The sequence below is a fragment of the Lycorma delicatula genome, chromosome 8, assembly GCF_047948215.1.
Source record: "Lycorma delicatula isolate Av1 chromosome 8, ASM4794821v1, whole genome shotgun sequence".
Taxonomy (NCBI): domain Eukaryota; kingdom Metazoa; phylum Arthropoda; class Insecta; order Hemiptera; family Fulgoridae; genus Lycorma; species Lycorma delicatula.
The window spans coordinates 100,649,837-100,671,223 of NC_134462.1; the positions used below are offsets into that span (position 1 = coordinate 100,649,837).

Sequence of the window (21,387 nt, forward strand, 5' to 3'; positions counted from 1 at the left end):
TACTTTGTAAATGTAAAGAAACGTATCCGGAAGCGGATCGCGAGTTCGTAAGGAAAAAAAACAATTTAAGGACCGCTTTAAGAAGAGAATTCTTTAAAGTTCAAAATTCTAGACAGACTCCTTCATCTCCACCGCTTTGCTTTATCAACCTACATTATGGTATTACGATTTATTAAAATTTATAATCGAAGACTGTAGCGAAAATATTCGATATAATACGGTTTTATGCGATGTACAACACGACATGAACCTAAAAAATAAAAGAGTTAAGAAAAAACTTCCAAAAAATCGGTTGTAAATATCGATGTTAAATTTTTTTACTGTTTATAAGTGTAAGTTGTATTATTTTTACACCACGTTTTTTTAAGACCAATTTATGGTCTTGGATAGCGATTCGGTATAAACATTCACAACCGGATGCGTTTATAATGTTATTTACACTTCATAAGCCATCTGTTTAAGCGGAATTCTAACTCCATTTTTTTATAAGATAATTTTCCTATTGAAAACGTGATTCGCTAAATTTACTATGTAAACATTATTTACGAACACGAATTTTATAACGGTACTTTTATAAGTCGAAGTAACAAATTTAGAAAGTTATTAATAAATCATTGTTTGTAAAAAGTTCAGGATAAATAGGCTAAAATTTCGGAAAACGGGTAGTACAAATTGCAATTTTAAGGTGAAGTTAAAATTTTGTAGGATTTTTAGTTTTTACTATTTTCTCTTGCATTAAGTAATTTTAAAACGGAACGCAAATGTCGCTATTCTTTCCACGATAGGGACGATCAACGTTTCGTGAAACTCAAAATGGAATTTCTCTATACTTCATACAACTTTGATTAAATCTAATTTTATTATATTATAGAAAAATATGTTAATGATAATCTACAAATAATTGCACAAATTACGGGAAGAAACCGTTTTTTTGTTTTCATGTTTCTTTAAATTGCTGAATTTCATAATAAAAAATGAATTTCTCAAAACTAGTTCGTAAGATTGTGATAAAATATTCATGTTTTTTAAAACCTGTCGATAATTTTTACAAAATATTTTTTCAGTTTAAAGACGTTACACGTTACCGATTAATGCTTTCTAAATATCCCTTCAAAGGACTTTATATCCGTGCTTTTCGAGTTCTAACACGCTAAAAGAACTGCTACAAAAAGTAATAGCGTTCAAACACAGACAAAATCTCTTTGGTACCACCGTCCGAGACTATTCACAAGATCGTTTGATTTTGTCGATTAAAAAATAATTTATAATGATAAAAATAATTTATCTCTTTAAAGCGATAAAAATTTATCTTAATATACATACTCCCTTCGCATAATCTTTACAGAACTGATAATTTCTATTAGAATGTTGTCTGTCGTTTAACAGTACTGTAAGAGAAAAACTGATATTACGAAGTAATAGTCGTAGTATGTAATCCGTTCAGAAGTTCAAAAATTTTGTTTCGTTGCAACACAATGATAAGTGTAGTCCTCCGTACGTATCGATTTAAATGCTTTTACTAATTATTGTAAAGATTGAATTAATTAAATCGGCAGCAAAAAAAAAAAAGTATGAATTTAATAAAGCATCCCTGCATTAATTCTGAGCGATGCTACTTAATTACTTTTATATTACACAACAGCCGACTAATGCGCATGTGTGCAGTAATCTGAGTCAATAAATTCTAGTTTTCAACAATCATTGTTAAATAAATTCTCACAATTTTAATGAACGTCGTGTAAAAATCTGAATAATAATATCATACAGGTAAAACACATTTTATTTCCGAAAATAAAGTTGTATTACCGATAAAATAAAAAAAACAAAAGTTATTATTTTAAAGTTAATTTTATTATTAAATTTACAAAAAAAATAATCTAAAACATTTCACAATACGATGAAATTTTTTTCATCGTATTCTCTTAATTACGGATATGCATAAAAAAATTCCGAATTTTACCGCGATTTCTAAAAAGCTTAAAATGTAAATCTTACTCCTTATTAAAAAAAAAAAAATAAATAAATAAATAAAAACTAATAAAAGTTTTTTTTTATGAAAAAATTTATTTACTTACATACTTTAATTTATTTATTTCTAAACTGTATCATCTTATACATTATCAATATATGTATTTCACGATGTAACACATATCATTCTGTCTAATATTATACAGTCAAACCTCGTTAATTCGAATAACTCCCTAAATCGAATGTTTACTTTGTTCCCTTGAAAAATCCCAGAAACCAATTGTTTCTGCCCAGAAACAATTGTTAATCGCTTCAAAACTTGTGGATTTTCATCCGGAAAAAATCAAGATGAATTTATAGACCCTTTCTCAATTTCAGAAGAAGAATGTAGTGTAATTTGTAACTTTAACATTAGCATGGACTAAATCCTATTTGACATGTTCGCACATTTTGATGATGATTGTGGAGTTAATGCTACTCCAACCGACGATGATATTATCTCGTCTGTGTCGCATTCAACCGTCGATAAGGATTTCGATGAAGAAGACGAAACGGAACGAGTAGAAATTAGAATTACCGCAAAAGACACGAAATCGGAGAAAATAACCTTCGAACATTCTTCGAAAGTTTAAGCGAAATAGAAGATGGTGTATTTAGTGCAACAGTGAAGTTTCAAAATGCCCTTGATTTTCAAATCTGCCAGAAGAAAACTCAAAAAAAAAATTACAGACTTTTTTCAAGAAATAATTAAGGGTACCGTATTTCATTTTCTTTTATTTTTTACAACATACTATACACATTTTGTCTTTTGTAACGTAATTTAGAAATATAGTACATTATTATAGAGTAACATAAAGTTTTATTAAATTATGAAATTTTTCTGTACAATTTTTGAGTTTATTATTTGACCTCTCTACATAGAAACTCCCTAGTCGTAAAAAAAATATTTGTCCCTTGAGATTCGAATTAGAGAGGTTTAACTGTATTATCGTGCAATTTTACGATTTCATCCGTAGTTAATTTAATTTTCATATTTTCCCTATTAAAAACGATACTGAAATTTATGGAATTCGTAAAGCTAGTTGGGAAAATTCTGTAACTATGAATGTGAAATATGTAAATAAATAATAAAGTTTAACGAAAGTACCGAGTAAATTTTGAATGAAATTACCCCTGCCATCAAATCACTATGAACTAGATGAAAACACCTTATTTAATTAAATATAATAAAGATTATCCAGTAAAGAATATTATTTATGAAACGACTATTTTAATGGCGGTGGGATTTATCACACCCTGATAAGGATTTTAACTGTACCCTAGTTCGAAAGATTTCATTTAGTGAAAAAAAATAAAAAAAATACTAATAAAAATTCCGTTACTAGGTTAAAACAGTTCGTCAAAAGTTAGACGAAATTTATACAATTCATTTTGTAAGCTAGAGTATTCCGCATTAAGAGATCATCGGTAATGGATATCATATTCGTATCGCAAGTAATTATATATTGCGTAAAATACGTTTTGAACTGTAGACGACTTGTTCCTCGGATAATGTGATATCGTGGAAAAACCTTTATTGTCGGAGTACCACCGCTCGTTAAAATAAGTAATAAGCTGAAACGAAGGAATCATATTTATAAGGGCAACAAAGAAATGATAATGACCGAATGAAATTCATAACGATTTTTAACACAAATAATAAATATACGTCGTATTTGTTATAAATTCAGCATTTGTTTACCCAAAGTGAGTATCAAAACTACAGCCTCTAATCTGAACAACCATTTTTGCGTATTCTAAACCGTTTATATTCCTCTCGTTCTACTTCCTGGATCTACTACTCTGTCCGTCCTTATAATGTTTTGGCATTCGTTATCGGATAATTAACGAATATGAGAGATTTGAAGAAAAAAAAGGGGTGAATGTATCGATGAAAACAAAGTTTTTGGTCGGGTTAAAAAGATACGATAACGGGAAACAAAGTTTAAGGTACGTAAGGATTTAGGTATCGGATCGCGATTGGGGGCCGGTAAAGAAACAGAACAGATGCTGAATAATGACAAAACGAATCAGGCAGAACGAAACTAAGAAAAACATCCATTTGAACGAGCTACTCGCCATAGGAACCGAATAAGTGTTATTTCTTAGTCGGTTAACATCTTAAAAACGTTTAATGGTCTCTGTCTCCACACCGGTTTAAATCAAATTTATGACGCTGATGTGCAGAAATTATCAAAGTAATAATTAAGGTTTTATTTTATAATATCAACCGGATTCTAACACGAGCAAACAAATGCACAAATCTAAGCGGCTGACAATCTTATTTGTAATTTAGACATTTCTACATTTAAAGTGTATTCTCTTTCATCGTTGCCGCAATGAAAGGTAATCAAATACAATTAAACCTTAGAAGTGAACAAGTCATTTTAAAAATTTTCATAATTAAAAAACAAAAAAAAAATACGCGTTAATAATTTCATATATATATTTATTCCAGAAATAACAGACCTACACCCGTTAAAGTCACGTGATGACATATGAATTTTACAGCGCATAAAAAAGCAAAGCCCGACCGTGATTCTAATTGAGAAACTTCCGGTTGAAAGACAGACGCTACCGCTCCACCCTCGAAATCGACGGAGCGGTTAAAAAAAACGGTCCTAAAATTTAATTTATAGACAATATTTTATTATAAAAATGTACGAACGAAAGGGACTGAATAATCAACTCGTGTTTTAATAAACAGAATGCTTCCAACGTACTGTAATCTGACCGTCTGACATACATAACAGAGTATTGATTTTTACCCACGCATACGGTTCTCCAACCCTTTTTTTTATTATACGAACCCTAAAAAAAAGAATCGATCATTCTTTGTAGTATTATTATATTTTACAGTACTAGCGAATAGAAACATAAGGGGTAATCTAATCCGGCGTACCAAACGGAACGCAAAGATAACGGGGTATACATATCCCCCTAATCATCGTAGAGCCTGGAGATCATACTGCTGAGTCATTCTTATTATCGGGTGGATATTTGTTTACTTAATAGCGGTTTTATATTTGTTTTTTTACGGACGGAATAGGGGATCGCGTTCCGATCCTTAAAAACTTTTTTGAAATATCAGTACTTGGGAGAGTAGGAAGATATCTGCGTCTTTCACCCGGCACGATTCTCTTTCAGTCCGTCCACGGAAGCCTATCGGTGCTAGTGCCTTCGGTCTAGCAGGAATGCGCCTGATGGGACCCTCGTTATTGGAGGAAGCAACGCACTTCTTTCGCCGGAGGGAGTCTCATATGCTAACGATAGGCTGTATCGTATTTATACGGTAAGGCAGTAGGGTAATAGGTGCTAGATAAAAGTATTTTGTGCGCCTCGGTATGACGACTATTAAATATAACTGATGAGCGGTGCTGGCGATTCGTTCTGCAGAAGGATCGAACCAGGAAGCAGGCGCCTTTAATCGTACGGCCATGTTGAAAAGAGCTTGGTGAATCGGAGGAACAACTGATTACGGGAACGGAGAACAGGCCTGATACCAAGATATTGTACGCTGTGCGATCGATTCTAAACTGTACAATCGGCCGGATGTGAAATTATGTCGTATTTTGGATAACGATTCGAGCAGAAATCGATAAAAAGTGAAATAGATACCCGTTCTAATAATGAAAGCGTGCGTTACAACATTAAGTCGTAATGTTTCAATACGTAATTTATATTAGCGTTCAAATTTCATAACGAATCGGCTATCGGCGATTAAATATACACGCCTGCGTACAATTAAAAAAAATTTAATTGACGATGATAAAAATACCAAACTGTTTTAACGTCGGTCGTTTATTTAATGCTACTCTCGATTTCTTTCTGTTCTGTGACCTAAAAATATTTACTACACCTATATATCCTTTATCCTTAAATTATCTAATTCGTGGTTTTGATTTCTGTATTCCGACTTAATTTTATTCTGTTCGATGCTATATTATAAAATAAGTAAACAATGGATGCGTATCGGTCCGTGTTTTCTTTTCCGATAACCTACCCTCGTTCGTATTCTGTCGATGGGCCTCTTTTTAAGAATTTTCCATTTGCAAGTACCCTTTCAAACCTATTTTTTTCGTCTACGCTTCGTTGCCGCAGACACGATAAATTTCATTCTTGAATTGTTTTTCGGTCTGCCAAAGGTTTAGCGATTAAATACTCGTATCTTGTCGGCTTACCGATATTCTTAAGATTCGAAATACTTTATTCCCAAAATTTCGAGATTTAATAAATCCGTAAAATAATCTACGTGAAATGTTTAAAATCACTGGACGTATGAAAGACTGAAAGCGACTACTTTCGTACGAGCGCAGAAATTGAAATACATTTTGTTTACAATCCAAGTTAGAGAATGTTTTTCACATGCTACACCCTTTTATATAACACTCGCACGCAAAAAAATTACAAATTACATAAAATATAAACGATAAAGTAAGCTATTACTACAATACACCCTGTCCTTATATCGAGAAATCCGTTAATCAGTACATCGATTGTTTGATGTTTACAGATATATAATATAATAGATACTTTTTTGTTGTAGATTACGCGTGTTTAATCTGTGTTGCTGAACAGGAAAAACTGTTTTTTAAATTTAAATATTTTAAAGAGTTCCTTATAATTTAGGTACCTATGTTTTCAGTATGGAAGTACTTCTAACTCTGATCGATCTACTTTTGATCTGTTCCTTACCTCATCCATAATTTTATTACCAAAATAACAAACCGAAAAAAACACTCCGTTATTGAATTCGCATCTTTGTATGGGGGTCGATTTAAGAACGCGTTTGGATCCTTCTTTTTTTTTTTGTTTAGCCTCCGGAACCAACGTAAGTATAACTTCAGAGGATGATATGTACGAATGTAAATGAAGTGTAGTTTTGTACAGTCACACATCCACCGTTTTTGAGATGTCTGGTTAACTGAAACCCAACCACCAAAGAACACCGATATCCACCAACTAGTATTCAACACGTTTAGATCCCGTGAAATAATTTTGTGAATTTTTTTCTCTTCTTTTTTGTTCCTTCAATACTGTTTCACTAAATTCTTTCTTTTCTTCTTCTAGCCAAGTGTTCATTTCTTTTCTACCACCTAGCAACACCCTTAAATTTTTTAATCTTTCCTCTGAATATTTTTCTTTCCGTAACGTCTCCGTTTTAAATTTTCATTCCTTTTATACCTTCTTTAATTTCTTTTATCTGTTTGTTACAATTGAAACGTTGAGATTATAACCGAAATATTCAAATATTTTTTTTTTTTTGCTAATCTGGCTTCTCGCATCAGAATTTATCCGTAAAACATGATTATTATTTTTTAATCTTCTCTAACAGCTCTTCATTTTCCAAATAAAATTCTTTATTACTTCTTATTTTTTTAAGTCCCTTGCATTTTCCGTTCTTTCTTTTCTAATTACTCTATTTTCCTTTTCTCTTTAAGGACAAACATTCCCGTATATTTAAGCATTCCAGTCGGATAATTTATCTTAGTATCTCATTTTCTTGTTTGTTGTTTTTTTTTTCTTATTGTACCGCTTTATTATTGTACATATTCTTCGTCGATTGAAGTTCTTCTACCAATTTTTTTGGCTTTGATTTTAGTAGCGGTCATATGGTCTGCATTGACCATTGTCGGGTCATATTTCCGCATACTTCGCCGAAGTATTTGATTTTTTGTACTCCATTGATCTTCTGTTCTTATTTTGTGTTTAAAACTTTCGGTGGCGTTTTTTTTTTTATATAGGTCATAAATTCGATTTTCTAAAATTATATTTTTAAAGAGATTTTCCTTCTATATTTTTTTTTTGGGGGGGGGATGAGACGTAGTTAATGGGTGTTATACGCATGATCTGTTTCCTGATGTTGGTTTGCGGAGCGCCTTTTGGTTACGGGAAAATAAACATGTGACGCAATTTCTTTCGGGGCATGTCGCCTTTAGAGAAAGATTGGCTCGATTCGGAAAATGTATGTCCGCAATGTGGAGTGGTCAACGATGCCTTTCATATTTTCTACGAATGTCTCGGGTATGATATGAAACGTACGGAGATGATTTGTCGGCTCAACGTTGAGACTTCCGTGAAAATTGGAAAAACCAGACAGAATGGACTATCATTGAAGAATATATGTAATTTCTTGTCAACAAGTAAGGCTTGCTGAAGGTGTGTAGGGTAAGGTATCGCTTGGGTTTTCCATTTGTTGTTTTATGTCTTCTATGATATAAGTGTTTTTGTTGTTCTTTATTTATGTTTTTCTATATTCTGTTTTATGTTTTATTTTATTCGTGCTGGTGTGCGTGTTGAACTCAACCATTTCCATTCGGCTGTAGTTCGTTATTATCGGCTCAATCGGTCCAGTCTTGTTTAAGACTTATCGATAAATTTCTTTTTGTACGGATAACATCGATTCACACCTGGCATTTGCAACGGTGGCATCCTGACTGAGGCAAGTACAAGGCTGAGAGATGTCTTTTGCCGGAGGTTTTTGAACATGACCTGCGATAAAGAACATCAGGGGTTGGTATGGAGGGGTGGCTTGGCGACCGAAATCGTCACATGGCGGGTATCTTCCCCTGGGATCGGCATGTTGCAGTTTCTACATTTTCTGGAGAAAAAAAAATTCAGAAATCATCTGCAAATGTCGAACAATTATTCCTGGATTTTGATTTTTACGTCTCGATTTAATCTTTTTGTTTATTATTTTTTTCTTAAAATCTATTCTCTCATTCTCTAATCACTTTTTCCATCCGTGAGAGTCCATTTCATTGCCCGATTCCCATTTTTATCTCAAATACGTCTGCCCGTAAATTAAATTTCAGATTTTGTATTCGTTAAAGTTGTTTAATTATCAGTAAACTCTTTTTATCCACCCTAAGTTCATTCAAACATCAAATAATTACTAAGATTTATTAAAGGTCACAAAAAAATTTTTTTTTGTTAGTATTATCTCATTTTTTTATCAAATTAATACGATGAATAAAAAACAAATTAATATCGATGAATTTTAAGATCTTTATTTTTCTTCTTTGGATTTGTTAAACCCGACATTTTTCTTCAATTTCTTTACAAATGCCTTCGAATAGAAACCGGATAAAAGTAATTTACTACATCGTACTTGTTTCATTAACATACGAACGTAACGCTTAGGCTAACTCAAATCTTACGCAACGCGTAAAACCTTCGCTTTTCACTTAAAAGTTTCATCTTTTTCTACAATAAAATGTAAGGCGGAGGTAGATTTCACCAGTGCTAAGTAGGGGATAAAAAAGATTTCCACCTTAAAGTTAAGAAAAACTTCAAATTTACTCAATACAACAATGGTTGCGTGTGAAAAAAGTTTCACATGTTTAGCGTACGACAAGCCCCATATTCTTACAATTCCAGCAACATTTTAGTCATCCCTTGCCGTAAGGGTTGGTCATATAAAAAATCGTCTCAGATAAACATTTTAGGTAATGTTTAGAGGACTAACGACCACTTTAAACCGTTTCGATTACAACTATTACAGGTGTGTTTTATTTAACGATCGAAATGCAAATTTAGTTCTTGATTTTCACTTGAAGATTTCATCAGCGTATTATTTTACTCGATTATATGACACTTTAACCAAAACTTAAACCGTTCCGTATCATCGACCTCCATTATCCTCACAATAAATTGCTGACCCAAAGAGATTCAATTTAATAATTATACGGATAACAAATATATTAATTTAATCATAAATCACAATAAATTTATTATAAACGACTAACTTTAAACAAAATAACACTAACCTAATACCTACGTAAAAAATATACGACGACAAATCGTGAATTCAATATTTAAGTCTAATTCTGGATATAAAATAAATAATCACTTAATAATGATTATATAGACGATAGGTATTTTTATATTTGAAAGGGTTTCTTACATAGAAACCTTTTTTGAACTTTATGTAATTTTTGGAACTTCAAGAGTCCCAAATTAGATCTTATAAAGGGAGGAAATCGCATCGATTCTATTCGTTTGAAAAAAAAATTGTAAAATTAAATTGTAAAATATCTAGGGACATTTTAGGGACACAGAACATCAAGAGTTACAGAAGTAACAATGAGATAAACATCTAAATTACCGTGACAAAGATTCATTTAACAAAAAATGAACGTTCCGAGCTGTAAATTGAAATAAGGCTAAATAATGATCAGTAGAGAACTTTTTTTTTTATAAGTTGTATGGTTTTGTTTGTACCGATGTATACTTAGACAAGGTTGAGGAAAAAAGAGATAAATTATTTAAAATCTGGATACCTAAAAGGTTTTTGAACCTTAAACGGACGGACAACAACGCGACGAAAAAAGAATAAGAGTACAGTGGAAGAGGAAAGATTCGTTATTGCACCGATAGAAAGAAAAATAAATGAATCGGACGGGACATACGTTAAGAGGGACGGTATAATGAGATAATGTTTAGGATGTTTCTGTGAAAGTTAAGAATAAAAGAAAAACAAGGAAATATTAGGGGATGAACAATATTGACAAAAAAGCAAGTGCGATGGAAAAAAACAGAAAGAAAAAACGTAATTCGTGAAGGATATTCGATAATAACATGTTTACTAAATGACATTTACTAAATTTGTAAAGATCGGTATAATCATATTTTCATATATTTTTCGAAGGATGTCGAAGAGTCCTCATAATTTTGGAAATTAAAGAAAGATTTTGAGTTTTTTTCAATAGATGATAACCAGTTTTTATAAAAACATTTTGTAAGTAAGCATCTCAAAAGATACTAATTTGGGCTCCTACAGAAGCAAAGTTATTTTATATAATTGGTCAAATCCAAACCAACTACACTTATACGTATTTCTGTCTTAAAAAAATATATATATAACAACAATAATAATAATAAAGAAAAATCAAACGAATGAAATATCAAATTTAATTACGAAATATTATAAAACATTAAAGTTTTTAACAAAAGATTGTAGGGATGAATTCAGTTGAAAAAAAATGACAGAAATTGCAAGTACCCCGATCCGAAATTGATTCAGTCCGGTTAATTCCATTTTAGTTGATAGCGGAGACGAAAGGAGGTGAGGTGAGCGCTGCTGTTTCATAATTCTATATACCTCTAGCAGTAGTCAGTTTACAATCGGGTGTTATGTTTGTTATAGACTGCCGTCGTGCTTCTGCCGTATACCGTTTACAGCTGTACCTCTTAAAATTGCATAACGTTCATTTTAGTGCTCATGTCGAGTTAAAACCGTAGACTTTCATTTAAACAACCGGTCCGTTTTATATTTCAGCTAATTCATTATTTAAATTTTGTTTAACTCTATCGTCGTTTAATGTTTTATTAAAAAAAAATCGTTTACTTTGCAATCGTTTTGTTATTTCTGTTAGATTGCTTGAAGATGTCGGACTCTGTTGTAAAAAACGGTAACGGAAAACCGGTAAAACAAAGTCAGCGGATATTAATTAGAAACACATATTATTCGTTAAAAGAACGAAACCCGTATGCTACGGTAAAATCTGTTGCGCAGACTGTCGCAAAAAATTTCGGGATCGGTGTCGCTAGTGTTTTTCGCGTTTTAAAAGAATTTAGGGAAAAAGGAGTAAACGTTACACCCTGCCGAAGACGAAAAAAATCTAAAGCTGTTGAAAGGATGGACGAGTACACTAAATACGCTATCGGAAGAAAAGTGGATGAATTTTATTGCAGACAAGAAATTCCGACCGTAAAAAACGTTTTAAGAGCTGTTAACGAAGACTGTAATTTACCAAATTACAGTCGTTCTACGTTCTACAGAATCTTGAAAAGTTTTAAGAATTTGGAAACATTTTATCTGGAATGGAAGACCAACTATCAGGTATAGAATAATTAACAATTAATAAATATAATCGTGTTTGCCATCAATTAATTATTCGGACCTGTTTTAAGCACCATCTCGTAAAATGTTTGTTCGTGCTAATCTTGAAATTTTACATCCGCCGTTATGTTTTTTATACTTAGCTCGCCCTTTTCTTTTATATCTTTATTCATTTTTCTATCTATTAATTACGAGTACGAAAACATAACGCTAATTTAACGCTGTATACTTAAACTGTAATATCACGTTGGCTGCCGCAATGTATAACAAAAACATTCCCCAGGGGCCGTGAAAGATATACTATTAGTATTACTAATAGTGATGTATATTATACATATATATAGGTATAAATACAATGAAAACCCTAAATTTTTTAGAAAATGTGAGATCACCGGTGATCCTCACGGTCCTTAGACAATACCAAATAATCGCAGGGCCGTGAGATCACCGGTGCTATTCACAAATATTTTATTTTTGTTTAAAATGGTGAACTTAATGATTGTTTCTTATGTTTGTACATAAAACAATTTATACACATATATATGTCACATACAATCCACTTTGTTGAAATAAGTTTAACAGTTTTTTGAGCAACAGCCCGTCCTTTCTTAGATGCTTCTGCGTAACACATTTTACAACGTCGTCTAATCTTCCTGTTATTGTTGTCCGTAACTGTAGTAGTAAGTAATTTATGTTGATCAGGTAATGGATGTATGTTTACATGCTGTTACACAGGATTTCCATCTTTATCGATGCCCAACATTTCAAGGACCAATTGTTCTCTGAATTCATTAATTTCAATTTGTTTTGAATGAAAGTGTTTAAAACTTATCCACGAATTCACAACGGCTGTGCTCAAAAGCAATTTGAACACTACCGAAGATTCTGTCGAGTCTAAAATAGAGAAACTTCATCTTCCATATCACTCTGTGAATCCGAATCGTTTTGTAGATCCGCCAACAACCGTTTTTTTAATAATGAAGATCGTTTTCTTTCAGGCCGGGTGCCACTAGTTCCCGGCTGATCCATTGTCTATGTACTATATACTACTTACTTGTAGTTCAAGCTAAAACACACATACGAAATTGCAAGCACTATAACGATTCAACACACTGTAAACAAACGGTCATAACCTTAGAAACGTTATCCACTTTGTTCAGCTATTACAAGTATAAAAAAAATCTGCTAGATGGCAGCACTTGATAGACATATTCAGATGGCATTTCCTATGTGCCGTGAAACACATTACAATCATTCACAATAGGCCGAGTATCGTTTATAATGAACTAAACTGAACAGTGACTGAGGAACCATAGTGGATCTCACCGCCTGCCAGTTATACTAACGTGAGATCCCCGGTGATCCTCACGGCAGCCAACGTGATATGCGAATACAATCGAATATGAAGCCGACATACTTTGGTGCACATTTCTAGGAAAGGGTCCCTTTTACTCGCTATCAACTTACCCAAATTTACCACAAAAATGTTGTGAATACTTTCTACATTATCGGATACATTACAGTAAAATTAGTTTTACTATAAGTAATTTTCGCTTCTATTAGTAACTTTTCAACCGTTTAAAAATTATTTTTTTTATTTTCATACTAATCTTCACTTGAAAAATAAACAAAAAGATAATTCTTTATGATGCATTCCCGTAGTGATATGAGTTCTCTCAGGTGGAAGATCTAGGTCTACTCTCATTTCCGGTATTAAATTATTTATAATATTGCTGCAGAGAGCGACAATCGCATCGACCTAAACGATTCGAGTCATTCAAACCTTTTTCTTTCTTTTTCCTGTTTAGCCTCCGGTAACTACCGTTTAGATAATACTTCAGAGGATGAATGAGGATGACATGTTTGAGTGTGAATGAAGTGTAGTCTTGTACATTCTCAGTTCGACCGTTCCTGAGATGTGTGGTTAATTGAAACCCAACCACCAAAGAACACCGGTATCCACGATCTAGTATTCAAATCCCTGTAAAAATAACTGACTTTACTAGGACTTGAACGCTGGAACTCTCGCCTTCAAAATCAGCTGATTTGGGAAGATGCGTTCACCACTAGACCAATCCGGTGGGTCTGAGTCATTCAAACCTACACGATATTAACCCTACAGATAGATCATGGTAATTTCATATAAAACGTCCTAGTAAAGGCAGTTACTTCTATACGTATTTGAATACTAGATCACGGATACCGGTCTTCTTTGGTGGTTGGGTTTCAATTAACCACACATCTCAGGTATGGTCGACCTGAGACTGTACAAGACTACACTTCACTTAAACTCACAGAAACACCCTCATTCATCCTGCTAAAAATAATACCTGACGATGATTACCGGAGCCTAACCAGAAAAAAAAGTTCATATAAAACGACTGTAATATAATACCAATTCTAGTAAAGTCGTTTTTATCCAAGACACCTGCGGAAAGATGTAGGATTCTTTTGTGCCGAGGTTTGATTAAGTAAGATTTAGCTTGTACTTCTCACCTACCCAAATAACGAAAAACCGTGGAGAAGGGAGCGCAGTTAAAACAACGCTAGGTAAGAATTCATCCAGAAATATTTGAGAATATTAAAATAAAATAAATTACATTTATAGAATTATAAAACATCCATTTTATTTATTTATTTAAATATTTGTTGAAGCAAATATTGAATTAATTTGTGATTTCACTCCTTTTTTTTGTAAATATCACATTATGAAAAAAATTTGTTAGTTATAATTGTCAGTTATTATATATATATGTGTGTGCTAAAAACAAGTATAATTCTTACGAAATTAAAACTACAGATGTTTTAAACAGAAAACAAAAAGTACTCGTTAGACTTAATAGTTCTGCGTATCATTTTATTTTTTTTACTGATTTTCTATTTTGGAGACAACAATCAACGTCCAGATGAATTGTTATGTTGCAGCTTTCACAAAAAGAAAAATTAATTTGTAAGTATTTTTTTCGAATCCCAGAAAATTTCGACATATCTTCGCGTTTCACATCCCTCAGACCCCAAAATCACCGTCAGTTCAAACGATTATATATATATATATATTTCACTTTCTTGTGGACACGATAACTGCCGTAATTTTGCGCCAATCACTTTTAAATTGATACATAAAATATAACGACCCAAAATCTCGGTCAACTTCATTAACGGGACCATGGGGGTGGAAATGAGGTTTTTTTTGAAAAAAATAAAATATCCCTATAACTTTCTTATTAAGTAAAATATCGAATTCGTTTAAAGTTCCTACTATTCTTTGGATACGAGCCTAAAACATATATAAATAAAGTTTTCTGATATCACAAACCATTGGTCCAGGGGGTAGAAAAAATGGGGTTTCGAAGACAAAAAATACTTTCCTTAATAGGCACAGTATGGAATCGGTTTAAGATGGTCGTTAGTCCTCTAAACATTACCTAAAACATCTGTCTTAAACAATTTTTGATATGACCAACCGTTACGGCAAAGGATGACCAAAATGTTGCTCGAATTGTAAGATGGGGGTTTGTCGTACGCTAAACATGTGAAACTATTTTTCACATGCAACCATTATTATCGTATTGACTAAATTTGAAGTTTTTCTTAACCTTAAGGTGGAAAATTTTTTTATCCCCTACTTAGCACCGGTGAAATCTATCTCCGCCTTCCGGCGTGCCGAAAGCGATTTTTTTTTTATATTTCTTTATACTCGTATACTTGCCGGGCATGACGTACTACTTTTAATAATTCAGTTAAACTAATAGTATAAACGTGTATACACATCTTATTGCGTGGTGCATGATGGTTAACAGTGCAGCCTGTAAATGAGCCGATTTGTTGACTTAAGCTAGTTGGAAAAATGAATCATTATACGAAAAATAGGGTCGTTTGAAACAAAACAGTGCAATATATTCCCATATAGACTACAACATATAAACACTTTAACCTATTTTTGAAGAAAAAAAATGACTTAGGACGGTTTGGAATGTAACTCTTCAAATACACTATTACGCAACAATAACGAAACTATTATTAGTCAGTGTCGGGTTCATAGACCAACCGGCATAGCTGACGACGGTAGAGGTCACTGGGGAATGAGGCTGTCGGTTCGACGTTGCCAAACATTATTACGTCGCAATATTCAGAGCGACACGGCAACTCGGCTCGAAAGCACGGCTACACAACTCGGTCGAGTAAACGAAACGTATCGATTGTATAAGACCGAGCTGTGTGTGTGTGCGTCAAGATTTTCTTTCCATAATATTAAACGTTCTTATATTTCTAAAAATAAACACTACTCGATGCTCCCACCCGTCTACCGACAGCAACAGAATAATTTAATTAATAAATTTGGAAAACATCCAGACCACACCCGATTGTTGCTCGAAAATACTGAGAACTAAACTTACACATGCGACGATTATCGGCGGGAGAGCACTTTTGACAGGACAATGATCTCATTAGCCGTGAACTAACCCGTATTTACTAAAAACTAATCAAGGACATCAAATTGATTACATAAGTATACCCCGAAGTGTAAAAATAAAATTACTGTACTACCTGTTGTCCATTTTTTATTTACATAAATAAAAAAAAAAGAAAGGTCGTTTTCCGTTATTCTCCCGCCAGTTTTTATCAATGAATTTTTGAGATATTTTTTATTAATAATAATAATTTTTATATCATGCTTATTATAAGTGCAGCTGACTTTTATTATACTTACACTAAAAAAAAATAGCGATTTATTGAACAGACCAAAAGGCGACATTGCAATGACAATGTCTTCCTGAATGGACTGGAACGGATTGACCTACTTTCACTTTTTGGTGTCAGAGAAATTCGCGTAGCTGTCTGATTAATATATCGCCATGCCGCTATTTTACAAAGATCTATTTGCTATTCCCGACAGCTTTTCAATAATCTGGATATGCGCCCCAGTAATTGGATCTATAAATTTTAATAATTAACAGAAATCGTGTACATAATTCGTGTACATAAAAATGGCCTGCCACCGATCTGAAATAATTAAGAAACCTGGTGCGATTAAATCGACAGTTATCGGCAGTAACGAATCCGCACTTCGGTTAGCAGTAGCAAATATAAAACACTCACGTATTTCCTGGTAGATAACTCCGAAAACCCATCGCTGTCGCGGTACGCTTTTGACGTCTTATTTTCTTTTTGTAAAAAAAAAAAAAACATCAATTCATCAATTTCGCAGCATTCCGTCGTGACCAGTGTTATTATTAAACAGTTTATTCGCACGTGTCTCTCCTAGGTAATCGCTGTAGTCAACAAATGTACTCTAGATTAATTTCTAGTTTACTTTCCAGAATTTAACCGACAGTTCAAAACTACACGAATGTATAAATAAATAACAATATTTTGTCCGTACTTAGTTTGGAATCTCGCGACCGTTCCCTTTCGTTACAACGCCATCGTTTTCGGTTATTCGAACTAATCTTCAAAACCATTTCGCGTACGCGATCACGTAATTTATTTGCTAGCAAAATACCACCGTATTTTTGGAACATACGAACACAAGTATTTGTTTCACGATCATTTCGTACAAACGAAATTTATTACCGGGAACATCCTTTAAGGAAAGAAATAAACGCGAATAAGCTAACAATAGGAACCTCAAACCTATCGGTGCAAGACTGGTTAAGTAAAAGCAAATAAAAAGGAACAATCGTCGATCATCAATACAACATATTTTCTTTTTCTCTCTGACTTTAGTAAATAAAAAACTAAACCAAGAAACCGTTTTACATAACAAAAGCAAGCATCATTTATAATTTACGGATAAAATTGCAGTTGATGAATGACGTAAACATTCATCCAACCTTCAATCCAATGTTATGGCTCTTAAGACTAATTTTTACTTGAAAATAAGGAAATAGACTTTTACTGACGTATTACATAAGATATTTTCATTCTTAAGTCTGTTAAATCTATAATATTTGCCAGTAAATAATTTTTTTTTCATAAAACTTTATTACTAAATGATGTAACGACCAAAAAAATTATTTTTGTTTATCTTCCTGTCAAACAAATTAAGAAAAGTGCAGGAACTATGCGCGTCTATCTGTTTAAAAAACGTATAAACTTTTTACACAAGCAATATTCCTCGCGTGGATTATTAAGTGTTTTATTTATATTTAATCCTAAATGTGGAATATTTAAACTAATATATGTATTTTTTAATAAAAATGTGCTTAGGCATTTTTCGAACCCACCGGGTTGGTTTTGTGGTGAACGCGTCTTCCCAAATCAACTGATTTGGAACTCGAGAGTTCCAGCGTTCAAGTCCTAGTAAAGTCTGTTATTTTTACACGGATTTGAATACTAGATCGTGGATACCGGTGTTGTTTGTGGTGGGGTTTGAATTAATCACACATCTCAGAAATGGTCGAACTGAGACAGTACAAGACTACACTCCATTTACACTCATATATATCATCCTCTGAAGTATTATCTGAAAGGTAATTACCGGAGGCTAAACAGGAAAAAGAAAGAAGGCATTTTATTCGGATTTATCACAAAGAATTTCATTTTATACCTGCTTATTATTATAACATTACTGCTCCAAAGTGAAAAGTTATTTATCCATTTTTTTACGGAAAAAATCTAATAAAAAAAAGGAATCAATTAGTAACTTAATTTTTATTTTTTCCTTTTAATTACAGTTTTATTTTTTTTAATTTAAGATGTAATTAATTCTGATGGAATTTTTAAAAATTGTTTTATATCGATTTAGTATTTAACTGCTAAAGTTTAAATATCAAAAAATTGGGAATTTTTGAACCTCACGTAGCACGTAAGATGAAATAGAATTTGTTTTACATCCTCTCCCTCTCCTTTTATAATTAATAGTTAACCTCAATTAAACTACATAAAACGAAATACTGTATAATAATGACAAAAAATTGATAAAATTACTATAAAACTTTTACATTTTTCACTCAAAATATTCCATAAAAACATTTTTAATTAGGATCATAAACCGAAGACTAGTTAGATTTCTCCAATTTTCAACGAAACAGTAAAAACAAAGCCCAGGCAACTCTTAAATTTGTATTCGACAACAATTTATTTAATTGTTGTTGAATGACCTCGGTAAGATATCGATTATGAGTCCCCGATCACGCTAACTTCAAAATAACAAACAAGATATTACAAATACTGGCTGTGAAGTCGTCACTCCAACACCCGGTCAGAAGAAATAAAACCGGTTTCATTTAAACGATAAAATTTTACCCAAGTGCGTAGAAAAAAACCGCAATGAAACTTTTTTTTGGATTCGGACTGTAAAGAATCTTTACTTAACAATCCTAGTTTAGACGAATACCAATGATCGAGAAAAACGTACCTCAGTAGCTAACTCGCATCTGACGTTTTAAATATACAGAAGTATCGTTATAGTGACGTCGCATATCGGATATAGTGACCAAAAACTTGGTTGGTTTGGTATAATGTTAATATATAAATACAGTACACTATATTGTTTATAATTACATCGGTTATTATAACTTAGTTTTCCTACCGCAATGCAACATTTTACAGTATAATGACGGACAGAGGTGATTCATCAGTAACGTAGTACATCTACATTGAACCTAAAGAAATATTTTGACGGTTCCTTTTCTTACATATGTACTGTTGTTCTTTTTTTTTACTTCTTCGTGTACCAGATTATTGTAAACTGAAGCAGTCACATTCAATTGTTATTAATCTTTTGCTGTAAGCGTACCATATCGTGCGGGTACAGTATTTTAATTTAAGTATCTGTGTAATTCATTCGATAACGATTTAATTATTACTTAGCGAAAAACATTCACGATAGAGTAAAATGCACACATTAACAGGAGGCTAGAGAACGGACGAAATTAATGACATCGCCCAAGAATAAGGCGTAGGTCATTCGACAATATCGGTGATACGGAAGAACCGTGAAAAAATTAGGAAAAAAATTTGAAAATTCTGTAAATTCAAAAAAATTACGGCCTAGTCAACATAATGATGTAGACCAAGCGCTGTTAAAATGATTTAAATACCAGAGGACTAATAGCATCCCTATTAGCGGCCCTACATTGCATGCTAAGGCGAACGATTTTCCTGAAAAATTCGGAAATTAAATTATTTCTGAAACAATTAAATTATTAATATTATTACTGTATTACAATACCCGTGTAAATGCTACATTAAAGTAGTACCACTAAGCTACCTAAACAACGGTTATTGTGACTATCGGTTATAATGACCTAAAATCGTCTGTCCGTTGGAAGTCACTATAAATGAACGATATTTACTGTATATGTATATTTTGAGTCTGATTTTTTTTTTAATGGTAAGAACTAAAGAAAAACGCATCCCGTAAAACATGATAAATACCACAAATAAAACTTACAAACTGAATAATTCAGTAAAAAAAGAAGAAAAACTTATTGGTTCTTTCGGGAAACAACGAAACATTCCATCGCATCCTGTAAGCCGGAATAATAAAAAATATTTTACAGTTATAAAAATAATCCCGAGTGGTTTATTGTGATAATGAAGTCGAAAAATCAGTAAAAAGTAATCGAATTTACAAATATTAATTAAAAATTTGAAAAATAAATACGTAAACCATTTTTATTTATATATTAACCCAAAATAACGGAAGGGGGATGCAATATTAAAAAAAAATACTTTATAAAACGAAAACATTTGTTACGTATTCGAATTTTACATGTTTGCATACAAATCAGTTAATAGCGCGTCACATAAAAATTACAAATACGACAATAAATAATAATGAAGGTTCGTCCACCGATGGTTTTTTTGTGTACATTTAATCCGTGGCGCGTATTTATTATTCGGTGATGGATCGACGAATAGTAAATCCAAAAATAATATCGATAGGAACAACTCGTAAGATTTTTTATTTACCTCAATATAAAACCTATCGCAATTGTGGAATATAAAATTACGATGTGGACACCATATGACTTCCTTGTACGCCTATTAAATTACATGTACACATTTTTTTTTGTTCTTCGTTTAAACTTATTTCATTTGAAAGTGAGATACGATCCTCCAATTCTTTAATAAAAGTGGACAGTTACACAATTGCTAAAATATTAGTTTTTATTACCATCAAATATTTATATAATTATTAATTCGACAATCTTGCCTGGAATATTACGTTAGAATAAAAGTCCCTTTCTTACTCTTTAAATAAATGTAAGTCTTATATCTATCTGATACTATTTTGTTTAACTATTATGATGTAACCATTCAACAAAACGAAAACAAAAACTAATAATCAGATGTTTCACCAAATCTGATGTGGATACCATATGACTTACTTGTACGCCTATTAAATTATATATACACTTTTTTTTTTTTAATGAAAAGTAAAATTATTTCACTAGTAATGTCTGATATTTTTTCATATTTTTTTTTTATTATTGTTATTGAATTATTATTTATTGTACTTTTTTTTTTACTATCAGATGTTAATAATTATTAATAAATCAATATATTTAAGTAAAAAAATAAAGGAA

At 32.2% G+C, this 21,387-nt stretch overlaps 2 protein-coding genes across 8 annotated transcripts in view; one reads left to right on the plus strand and one right to left on the minus strand.

The window, feature by feature from the left end:
• The window catches only part of LOC142329167 (uncharacterized), a 503,112-nt gene that overhangs the window by 164,063 nt on the left and 317,662 nt on the right, over nt 1-21,387 (minus strand). The window lies entirely within an intron of this gene.
• LOC142329171 (uncharacterized) overlaps nt 1-21,387 on the plus strand; it is a 64,829-nt gene that overhangs the window by 41,163 nt on the left and 2,279 nt on the right. The window contains exon 1 of one of the 3 annotated variants that reach the window (XR_012757433.1): nt 2,239-2,721. The exons of 1 other annotated variant lie outside the window; for it this stretch is intronic. Coding sequence is in view for 1 of the 2 variants with exons in the window: in XM_075373556.1 (XP_075229671.1) it covers nt 11,396-11,851 (456 nt within the window). In the remaining variant the exon portion in view is untranslated. Of the gene's footprint in view, nt 1-2,238; nt 2,722-11,138; nt 11,852-21,387 lie in introns of those variants that run through there. One more of the 3 variants, XM_075373556.1, reaches the window with a different exon arrangement.